The 11,882-nt window shown below is 43.5% G+C and overlaps 1 protein-coding gene across 1 annotated transcript in view; it reads right to left on the reverse strand.

Moving 5' to 3' along the window:
• The window catches only part of ACO1 (aconitase 1), a 68,763-nt gene that overhangs the window by 10,556 nt on the left and 46,325 nt on the right, over window positions 1-11,882 (reverse strand). Inside the window, 4 exon segments of the mRNA XM_015414536.1 lie at window positions 1,432-1,568; window positions 5,144-5,300; window positions 6,671-6,755; window positions 8,560-8,695. Of these exon segments, the coding sequence (XP_015270022.1) occupies window positions 1,432-1,568; window positions 5,144-5,300; window positions 6,671-6,755; window positions 8,560-8,695 (515 nt within the window).

Below are 11,882 nucleotides of genomic sequence, written 5' to 3' on the forward strand. Positions count from 1 at the left end.
CTACTAGCCACAGTGACTAAAGGGAAACTCTAGATTCAGAGGCAGTAAAGGAATCTTACACGTCTTGTTATTATGAGCCTACATTAGTTGGCCAGTTTTTAGAAATGTTTTGTTCCTGCCTGAGTCCCCCCACTGTGGATCTGATCTTTTTGACCTCTGTTCCCCTAGCAACAATCTCAGTCAAGGGTTGGTGCCATGTTATCTCTCAGGGAAGAGTTTCATGGTTTGATTTTCCTTTTCGGAATGCAGAATGTACTCTGAACAGAGGTCAGAAAGAGAATTATGATGATTGGGAACAGAATCGATGAACTCTTTTTGAAATTCTAGACCATGACCTTTAACCCACTTTAACCTATAAAGGAAGGACTCAGTATCTTCTTCGGGGTGCTTGCATGATCCACTCTTGCAGGCATCAGGATGATGCCCTGGGTGAATTTCTCTCTCTTAGATATGTTCTCGGAAGGGGGGGGACTGCCTATTTGAAGCTCTCCTGTAAGCTTCTGGATCCCAGTGGCAGGAGGCAACATTAGGGGAAGGCCAAGGCCTCTATGCCCTGTTTGGCCCTTAACTGGTTGGCCATTGGTGAGATAGGATGCTGGACTAGACGGACCACTGCTCTGATCCAGCATGCCTCTTCTTATGGTCTTAAGCAGATCTTAATCATGAGAACTAGAAAGATGTTTTAAAATGATGAATGCTGAGATTGCCAGAGAACTACATTCTGCATGGTGGTATACAGTCTGTATTTCTTTAAAGCACCTCTGGAATACACTCAAAGCCTACGACATAGCCTTGCTGAGCTTAAATGTTATGCCAACAGCAAAAAACAACAACAATGGTGCCAAGGACATATACTACTTGCCAGGGCTCTTTTTGTAGAAAAAGCACAGCAGAAACTCATTAGCATAATAGGCCACACCCAACAGCAGAAACTCATTAGCATATTAGGCCACAACCCTGACAGCACAGCTCATTAGGCCGCACCCCCATGTTACCAGAAGTGTGGTCATCCAGCCACACCCACCTTTTGCTTCTTATTCTGTTTACCTTGTTTGTTGTCAAAACCCAGGGCCTTTTTTGTAGCAGGAACTCCTTTGCCTGTTAGGCCACACACCCCTAATGTAGCCAATCCTAATGAGTTCCTGCTGTTGGGTGTGGCCTATTATGCTAATGAGTTCCTGCTGGGCGTGGCCAACTTGGGAGCCAGCCGGAACTCCGTTCCTGTGCGTTCCAGCCCAAAAATAGCCCTGCTACTTGCCCAAGCAACACTGACACACCAGCATTGGCTTGCTCGGACTGGGAACTGGACATTAGTTCAATCTTACTTGATTATCAGCTGCTTGTGCAGTAAGAATGGACAAAGGGAGAGATATATTTGAACCTTCCACTGCAGCACTCTGGTTGAAAAAAGTAAAGTGTATAACACATTACTTTATGCCTCACCTCTATTTTCTGGTAGACTTCTTTAAACATCCCTGGAATGACATGCTGGCGCTCTATAGCTTGGATCTCCTCTCTCAAGGGCCAAATGTCTTTTAGAAAGACCTTCTTCCCTTCTGCATTTACACCTGCAACAAAATCAACACCTTTATGTATACTGCACACTTCCAGGGCCACTGCTATAATGAAACACTCAATTGGAGCAGGCATTCTTTCAGCTGAAGCCTTTCTCCCTGCTTCTCTAGGAAAGAATGTTCCTCAAAGTGGTTTACAGACCGTAAAGATCACAAAGTACTATAAACAATAAAACCTAAACAATTTATACTGGCAGTCCAACATCACAGCAAGCATAAAAACCATATTTTGAAAATTATTCTTGATAGAAACTTGGCAGATGGATTCCAAAAACCAGAGTCATTTATATCCCTCATTGTGGCGAAAATGATATTAAAGGCCACAGATTATAAGTTTTATGAATCATAGTTAATTTCCATTTTCCCTTTTCTTTTAAAGTTTGAGGGCAAACCATTGGATATTTAGATGGCATTTAAGTCAGAAGCCACTGGGGGAAAAAATAGCAAAAGACTTTTCTAATAGATTAAGAATGACTTCATATATTGTCCCCACTAATGAGCCAACAAGTTGGAAGAGAAAGCAAAAGGGGATAGATCTGAATCTCCCATTTATACCAACACGAAGACCTCAGGCAACAGAATGAGTGCTGCTGAAATGTTTTTTCCCCAAAGCAGGTCTTTAAAAATTTGCCCATTCCATGCAAATATTTGCCAATGTCGGGCTTTTTCAGAGGGTACAAGAGAACAGTCAATGTGGGACATATTAACCAAGAAGGTTCTTGAACACAGCGTCCTTTGCATTTAAGGTTGTTCTGTGATATTGCAGACGGGGTTAACTAACACATCAAGCTCAGAATTCACTTCCCTTTGAAACTCAGCTAATATTTTCTAGCCCTGAGGACTGCAAAGCCCTATTCACCTGTGAAAGCATATACATCTGTCTCTGTACATGTGTACATCTGTTGGTATGAAAGAGCCAATGCGTGTTCGCTTTTTGAATGAAACCAGGGACCAGTACTGGATAAATGTGGGTTTTCAATCACATGTTCAGCTATACAGAGAACTTTTTTCCTGGGGGAACACACCGGAACAGAGTTCTGGAACCTCTTCAACAAAATTCTTTTAAAAACTTTTAAAAGTTCATGAGTTTTCAGTATACAGATTGAAAACTTCATTTCCCTCTTGAAAGCTCCGGCACCTCCCCCCGCAAAAAGCCCTGGCTATGCATGCGTTGGATGTAACATTCAGAATTACTCAACACAGATATACAAATGGCAATCAACGTTACACTCCACAAAAACTGTGCTTGCATTTACTGTAACTTGCAAACAGGGCTAAACAGTATACTTGAATGTAGGCAGTGACCACAGAAATATCTGAAGCCATTGGGGACAAGGCTGAATAAAATCTCAGGCAGTTGAAGTTGGGCTTTCTGGAGCTTGCAGAACTTTTGCTCCTCTGCACATCTAGCAAACCCAGAACAAATTATTTAAAACAGTGAAGAGAGCAGAATAAACTATGCAAGCTTGCTCCATTTGAATAATGCATGCAACTTGCAGAATTCAGATTACAGAATTTTCATGTGTGTATGCATGCCTATTTCTGTGTAGTATACACAACCCTGACTTTTCCTTAGACGACTAAATAGAGCTGCTTGGCCACTGTCCAGCCCTTCTTGCTTTACTTGGAGGTTTGCAATTTTCTGCTTGGGTGCACGAAGCAATTCATTTTACACAAGCAACAGAGATACTATCTTTGATAACATCACAGTGTCAAAGCATGCCTTCTCTCTCTCATTTCCAACAAGATCCCCATAGACATCTCTACCAATTCAACTGTAGCTGTTGCAGTGACACATACCCCACTTACACCAAACTTTAACATTAACTTTAAATTATGCTGTCTCTCCAAATTATGCTCTCTCTCCAAAGGCCTGGTTGAGGCAGATCACAAAATATAACAATACAATAAAATAATTTTAAAAAATCATCAGCCTAAGAATTATAATCATTAAAACAACCCATGGACATAAACATAATAAAACAAACCCACGGACATCATAAAACAACATTCAGCAGCCTAAAATGATATCCACGAACAGTCCTCCGGCTAGGAGGAGACCATAAAAACAGCTTAAAAATAGAACTCCTCAGTCAAAAGCCTGAGTAAAAAGAAATGCTTTGGCCTGGTGCCAGGCAAGACTCAAGGGGGATAGCCATGCAAAGGTGAGGTGTCACCACTGCAAAAGCCCTGCCTCTTGCTGCCACCTGTCTCTGCGAAGAGCAGCACAGAGACCCCAGGCTTAACTGATAGGTTGGACTTTCTTTCTATAATTTGAAATGCTCTCCCCCTTGAGGATCGCCTGGCATCTACCATCCACCAAACCGATGGCTGCCCTGAACTCTGATCTAAGTCTACTATTCTACCACTGGCTCACACCTGCTCTAAGGGTGGACACTAAGGATGAAGATCCCTGAAAACTGTTCTAGCTAACTGGTACCCAAGGACCATGAATATTCTGTGCTTGCTTTGCAAAATTTATTCTCATTTTGCAAGTCACAGGGAGTTACAGGAAGCTACGCGGGGTCCTGAAGCCCTGCTTTCAACTGCCGAAAATGGGGCTCAGCCTGAGAAACCTCTCACTTTGGAGACTTCTGCTCGTGTTGCTCACACATTTTCAAGCATGCACCCACAACCATGAGGACTAGAAAAAAGACTGTCTCTGACAAATTAAAGCTGAATTGTTAGGAGGTATGGTAATCTCTGTGCTGAAGAAGACGATATTCTGCAAGTTGTCTGTGCTCCAACAGAATTGTGGTAGACCTGCTGTTTTGCTGGTAATTCTGAGTCTTCGTTTGTTGAGTCAGGAAAAGGAGAACAGAGACTTACCCACTGATTTCCCCCTGCTACTCGGCATTTATATCCAGAGACTTGTTTTCGTCCTGGCCATTATCTCAACATTCATACTTAGAACTAGAAATGGCAAGAGACACGGGGAAGTACACGGCCTCTTGTTCTGACACTGTCCTGGGTTTCAGTGCCCCTCCCTCCAGGTCACAGCTAGAGCAACACAATGTCTGCCACATTTCCATTTCCACATCTTCCTGATGGTCCTGGCTGAAGGGGGAAATAACATGCAAACTGAGGAGGCTGCTCTGTGTCTCTTGTAATACCTAACTGAACTCTCAGCAGCATGTTCTTTAAAATCTGTGCAGTACATATAGACTTAGTTCTTTTCAAGGGCTAAATGTATGACTGGGCTGTACCATTTCAGCCTACAAATGGTGACTTGTTTATTATTTATTTATTAATCACATTTATACCCTGCCCTCCCTGCAATGCAGGTTCATGAATGAATCTCTATCCCCTTCCCACCAAAAAAACATCCTCTACACAGAAAACTAGCATGTTAGGGAAAAGGCAAGACTTGAACCTTTGCTCCTCAAGATTTCTAAACAGAGAAAAAAAAATTTTGCACGGAGAATTCAGTGATGTGACCCACCTCCACACTGGGAATGGTAAAGCCCCAGATACAGGCGTACTTCCTCATTAGGAACTAGGCCATCCAAACCCACATGATTCCAAATTATTTAAAACAGCCACTTCAGATTTTTAAAGTCATGCCTTACCTAGGGGTTCCTTCTCAAAGTCAATTCTTATAGTTCCTGCAATAGCATAGGCGATTACCAAAGGTGGTGAGGCCAGGTAATTGGCACGAGTATTTGGATGGACCCGGCCTTCAAAGTTCCTGTTTCCAGACAGCACACCCACAGCTACAAGGTCTCCCTGTGCAAGAGAAAGAATGACATTCAAATGGCTTCCGTTTCTAATTTCACAAGCCTACAAAACCTGGACAGAGACAGAAAAATAATCACTGCAATTCACTTCCAGGTTACTTTCTTTTACGAAACTACCTAAAATGGATATTTCCAATTCTTTTTCCCTACAGACCACGTAGACACAAGACAGGTGTAGGCTAAACTGGTATGGGTACTTCATTAACAGAAGGGCAAATCTCAGTTTGGTATAGTAGATGATGAGAAGATGAGTTTGCCTTCTGGAGGCCAATGTAGCTAATGTCCCACTAGGTTGACTGCTACCCCACACCAATGTAACTGTGTTTTGCCAAGGACTTGACAAAAGACTGTTTTGACAGCCCCAGGAATGACACATATACAGGAGAATTTTTTTTGGGGGGGCAGGTTGCATTAGGTTGGGAGATCATGTTGCTAACAGGCCTGGAGAAAAATATTCTGGGTCTTCAGTGTCTGGAAATGGGCAGCTCAGGATTTTCATGACACGGAGGGAAATAACATTGGTAAATAACATCCCATTAAGCCTTTACTAAAGGGACAAGCCATTTTTTCCCCTTCAGGCCTGCTGGTAACCCTCTTGGGAGTCCACAAATTATACAGGCCTGCCTTAATTCAAATTGCAAAAATCTACTGAGACTACAGAACACTGACATACGAAATCTGCTCCTGCTTCATATAATCTTCTATTGCCAATGACAGCATTGTCGTCGGAGAACAGAGACCATCCCCAAAGAACAACATATAACAATATCGAATCCTGGACTGGTTTAAGGGATCTATTCCTAAAGCCAAAATAATCTATTAACAATTTCCCAAGATATTTTGCAGTGCTATGAAGATTTCAATACAGCAAAACCAGACCATAATACATACACATTCACTGAGATTACCCACCTCAGATAGTGTTTCTTTTTTAAAAAACTGTATTAGCTAATACAGTTTATTATAAATAATCTGGGTCTTTGGCTTCAAATCCCACAGCTTGTCTTGCCTCCTGATTCTGGGCTCTTTGGAAGCCATTTGCTGATCTGATTTGTTTTCTTAAGAAGGTACACACTTATTTTTCTCACACTGTGTCTTTTATTGACTCTTCCTAGTTTTTTGTGTGGTTTTTTTACATTGATATTTTCCTGCTGTTTTTAAATTACTGTTTTCTGCGCCTGTTCTTATGCGATCAATATTTGTTCTAGGAACGTCTGAGGCCATGCTTTTCTTGTGTTGTCATTTTAAATTTTACTTGTAAGGCACCTTGACTGCAGCTTTAACTTAAAAGCAGGCAACGTCTTCCTAAATAAATGAACTGCAGAACATACAGAAGACAACCTAGTAGTTGAATTGTACCTGAGTAATGGCTTCAACGATGGATTCTGGTAGAGGCCCACTGTTGCCGATGCAGGTCATACATCCATAACCCACCACATCAAACCTATAAATAAACAACAACAACAAAAAAATCAAACCTGCAGAGATCATGAAATGCATTACCAGAGATTTCTATATTTTTTTTAAAAAAAATCACACACCTGCCGAGAGCAGCATCCCCAAATGGAGGATAAAATCAGTTATACTGGTACATAAAATCAGCATTTTCTCTCCTGTACCAGCATGTTACTGAGAGTTTTGTGTTTTCCTGGCCACTGTGGAAGGAACACGGGGCAGAAGGTATTTTGAAACTGTGCTGAACCTCTCTGTTAAACAAAAGGGGGGCAATTATCCATGCCTATCTCAGGGCTACGTTGTGTCCGGCAATAGAGTAAAACTGTTTCCAGACTAGACATCTTCAAACTACAAGTGGGGACCTCTTGTGACCGAATGTGCACAGAGTTACTATAAGCCAGGGAAAAGAGTTCTAGTATATGGAAATATTTTTTTTAAAAAAAAACAGGCATAGATTCAGAAATGTAATGCCCCAACTGTAACCTGGAGTGGTACAGTCGAAAGAGTTTTACCTTCTCAGTTACCAATTGTGTGAAGTGGGACCTTGATGCAGTAATGAAGCAGCATTTATGGGTATTCTCCAAACTGCAGGTGGTAGAAAGTGCTGTCAAGCTGCAGCCAATTTATGGTGGCTCCGCAGGGCTTTCGAGGTGAGAGATACTCAGAAGCGGTTTGCCACTGTGTGCCTCTAAATAGCGACCCTGGACTTCCTTGGTGGTCTCCCATCCAAGTAATAAGCAAGGCTGACCTTGCTAGCTTCTGAGATCTGACAAGATCAGGCCAGCCTGGACCATGCAATATAGATGGGTAAATAAGCCCATCTTCCTTCCCTCAGTTTTATTATTAAAGAAAGGACAACAAAGGCAGAATCTATTCAGATTCACACACACAGGATCATCATCTGGCCTGGCTGTTGAATGATAAAGGTAAAGGTTCCCTTGCTCGAAAGCCAGTCGAGTCCGACTCTAGGGTTGCGGTGCTCATCTCCGTTTCAAAGCCGAAGAGCCAGCGCTGTCCGAAGACGTTTCCGTGGTCATGTGGCCGGCATGACTAAACACCAAGGCGCACGGAACGCTGTTACCTTCCCACCGAAGTGGTACCTATTTATCTACTTGCAATTTCTTGCTTTCGAACTGCTAGGTTGGCAGGAGCTGGAACTAGAGACGGGAGCTCACTCTGTCATGCAGCACACTTGGGTCTCGAACTGCTGAACTACCGACCTTCCACAGCCTGCAGTTCAGCGTCTTAACCACTTGAGCCACTGCAGCTCCATTTGAATGATACCCAACCATGAAAATCCTACCTGTATGCTACCTGCACGTTTCAGCCACTTTGTTTAAGTCTGCGTTTTCAGCTGCGGTTTTCTTATTTTCTTGTTACATGTGTTTATTAACATATTTATAGACTGAAGGGAATGCCCACCCCAGAGGCAGCAAGCCTCTGAATACCACTCCTAGCAGGCAAGATCAGGGGAAGAGTCTGGTCTCTATGATCTGTTTGTTGGCCCTCCATGGCAACTGGTTTGCCACTGTGAGAAACAGACTGCTGGACTAGATGGACCATTAGTCCGATCCTGCAGGAAACCTCTTGTGACTACCTTTCCCCAACAGGGAGACCCCAAGGTAAGCTCCAACATGTAGATGGCATAACCCCCCCCCCTGCTATTAGCAATCAGCAATCATTATGACATCCCGACTGAATACACTTAAAACCTCCCAGTTTTCCCACAGTTGAGGAACCATCTCCTATCCTGAAGCAAAATCAAACAAGCCTTCAAGGTAATCATATTATACCCTAGTTGAGCAAGGTAAGGCATCACTCCGCTTTCTCTCAGATAGTAAGTGACCACCCCACTTCCGGGAGAAAGGCTAGTTTTAATGTATGGCTTCACAGTCAGGCCAGCTTCCACAGCTTTTTTTGCAAGCAATCCTGTGGGGGGGAAAAAGGACAATCACAGCATTATATGAGAATGAACATATGAAGCTGTCTTATGTGAAGGAGGAAGCTATTCTACAATGTGCTGATTTGAACCCATTCACTGTATTCCAAGGCATTTTTTTTCAAAGCAGAGGATTTGGGTTTAGACCTCCTCTACCACATTTAGAACGTTTGGCTAGCATCTTCTGAATGAAACCACTGAACCCCAGATATGATCTACCCTGGCTGGCAGAGGCTCTCCAATGTCTCAGACAGAGATCTTATTCTAGATTACATTTTTAAAAACTGCCAGAGGTTGAATCTCAACCCTGCGGGCAAAGCTGGTGCTCCACCCCTGAGTGGTTCTCCAATGTCTCACAGAGATCTTATTCTAGATAACATTTTTTTTAACTGCCAGAGGTTGAATCTCAAACCTGTGGGCAAAGCTGGTGCTCCACCCCTGAGTGAAGGCCCTGCGGAACTGTGCTAGGTCCCGCTGGTTTAGATTTTCAAAGTGCTTCACAACCTGGGATCCAAAGTACTGCCTCTCCTGATACGAACCTGTGTGACATCTAAGTCAGTGCAGTGGCTAGTTGTGCCGGCATTCTGTTCATTGGTGCCATATTTGTTTAGAAGTCACCTCCACTTGCTGGAACAGCCTTCCGGAAAAGATGTACAGACCTTCATCTCTGGTTTCTGCCCAGAGGGCACATTTCTATTCCAGATGGGTTTTTTGAAAGGATGTGGGTATTCTGCTGCGCTTGTGTTATAACTATATCCTTGTTGTTCCATTGATTTGCTGATTTTATGGATGACTGTGTATTTTAATGATTTTGGGAGTTCCCTGAATTTATGGCAGATGCAGGATACCATTTTTCAAATAAATAAAAAATACAACATTTCCATGGAATCTCATCTGTATTTGCAACGATGGCTACAACTAGGCAGGTATGTGAGCTGAGAGGATATATTCACTTATCAGATATCAGTTGCTTTTAGCATTCATTCCTTGGGGGTCCTGGGTATTACAGTTTTGTGAGAGGGCTCGTTGTTGTTGTTGTTCAGTCGCACAGTCGAGTCCGACTCTTCGCGACCCCATGGACCAGATCATGCCAGGCCTTCCTGTCTTCCGCCGTCCTCTGAGAGGGCTTGGCAACCTCTAAAACAGAGCTTGTATCATCCTCAGCATGCAGTGGTTAAGAACCGTGGACTCTAATCTGGAGAATCGGGTTTGATCCTCCACATGAAGCCTGTTGGGTGACCTTGGGCCAGTCACAGTTCTCTCACAACTCTTGTAGCCCCACCTACCTCACAAGGTGCCTCTTGGGGGAAAGGAAGGCAATCGTAAGCCACTTTAAGACTCCTTAGGGTAGAGAAAAGTCGGGTATAAAAACCAACTCTTCTTCTTCCCCCCATCAAACTACAGTTTCTAGGGGGGAACCAAGAGAGTTGGCCAGTTATAAAAACTGATGTAAGCTGTTATAGCAAAAGCGTGCCCAGAGAAGGATCCAAGATCAGACATGTGCTTAACAAATGAGACATGCTGCACAGCCAAGATTAAATGGTCTCGTCTCCGTCAGTTGGTTGAACGCCTCCTAAAGGAGCTGTGTTGCCAGTGCCATTAGAGAATTTTTGGGCTGCCAGCCTCTGCAAATAATGATGCAATGGGAAAACATTTAGTGTTTGTAGAAAGACTGAGTGCTTTATGGCCTACTCTGAACACGCTGAAAGTCTACCATAAAGCAAGCCTGGAATACAGAGAAAACAGTACAAAGGGCATTGTGTTGCTCTCTGAAACTGTTTCAGACTGATGTGGGCAGAGGTCACTCCAGGAAATTCTGTCCAATTAATTGGATTGAGACAGTTGGCACAGGCCTTTTAGAATTTCAGTCACTGGCTCGAGAGGTTTTAATCAGCCTTTGTTATGTTCAGGTGCTTAGGATCAAGGAACAGCTTCCAGAACTGGGTATGAGTGGACCAACATTTTATGCAGGCTTGTGTTACACATTGCTTCAAACTTTGGAATGGCTGCAGGTGAGCCATTAGCTTCATCATAACTAGATTCCTAACAGTGGAGTGAGCTGAATATACTGCTTGAAGCACCAACTAGATCTGGAGCAAGCCATTCTGGGGCCATCATTTAGGAGGAGGAGGAGGAGGAGGAGGAGGAGGAGAAGAAGAAGAAGGAGAAGAGGAAGAGGAAGAAGAAGAAGAAGAGGAAGAAGAAGAGGTTGGATTTTATACCCCACCCTTCACTTGGAGTCTCAGAGTGGCTTACAAACTCCTTTCCCTTCCCCTCCCCACAACAGACACCCTGTGAGGTAGGTGGGGCTGAGAGAGCTCTTTCCAGAGCTGTCCTTGAGAGAACAGCTGTGCCAGAACTATGGCTTGGCCAAGGTCATCCAGCAGCTGCAAGTGGAGGAGTGGAGAATCAAACCCAGATCTCCCAGATTAGAGTCCGCGCATTTAACCACTACATCAAACTGTGTAATCAATGAGGCCATCTTAAGGGGGGGGGAGGAAGCAGCTGAGCCCCTCTCCTTTGCATGTTAACCCAGCTCAGCTGAAAACCTCCTTCCTTGACTGCGTTTTCTATTTAACATCAGCTGTCATTAGCATTAGATCTTGATTCATGTAAGTTGCTTTGGAACAAGGATTGGTCATAAAAGCCAGTATAAAGCAAACAAGCAAACAAATAAAACACAACACCTTTTCTCAAAACTGCCACTTGTTCTATATGGTGGGAGTCGATCACTGCACTTTAATAAGATAAAGACCGGACTTCCTCACACTATGTTGTATCCAAAGACTTCCTCTGGCTCTTCTCTGTCAGAGGAAGTCTGTTGGACAAAGTATTAGCACAAAAGAGTTGCTGAGTTCAACCCATAAGATTTTAGTTCGTATTCAACTCGCTAGTCCATGATCAGGATGTGGAGTGGGTATGGTATAGTCCGATCTCATCAGATCTCAGAAGCTAAGCAGGGTTGGTACTTGGATGGAAGGAGCAAGGAAGGAATACTCAGCAGCAGAAGGCAACAGCAAACCACCTCTGCTTCTCACTTGCCTTGAAAACCCCTTACTGGGGTCACCACAAATCAGGTACACCTTGACGGCACATACATACATAGCTCATGATCCTCCTCATTTGGGTGGGAGATGGGTGCAAGCAAGAACAGAGTGTCACAATGGTAGTAAGTGG

This window comes from Gekko japonicus, unplaced genomic scaffold, assembly GCF_001447785.1.
Source record: "Gekko japonicus isolate JY-2015 unplaced genomic scaffold, Gekko_japonicus_V1.1 scaffold492, whole genome shotgun sequence".
In the NCBI taxonomy this organism is placed as follows: Eukaryota; Metazoa; Chordata; class Lepidosauria; order Squamata; family Gekkonidae; genus Gekko; species Gekko japonicus.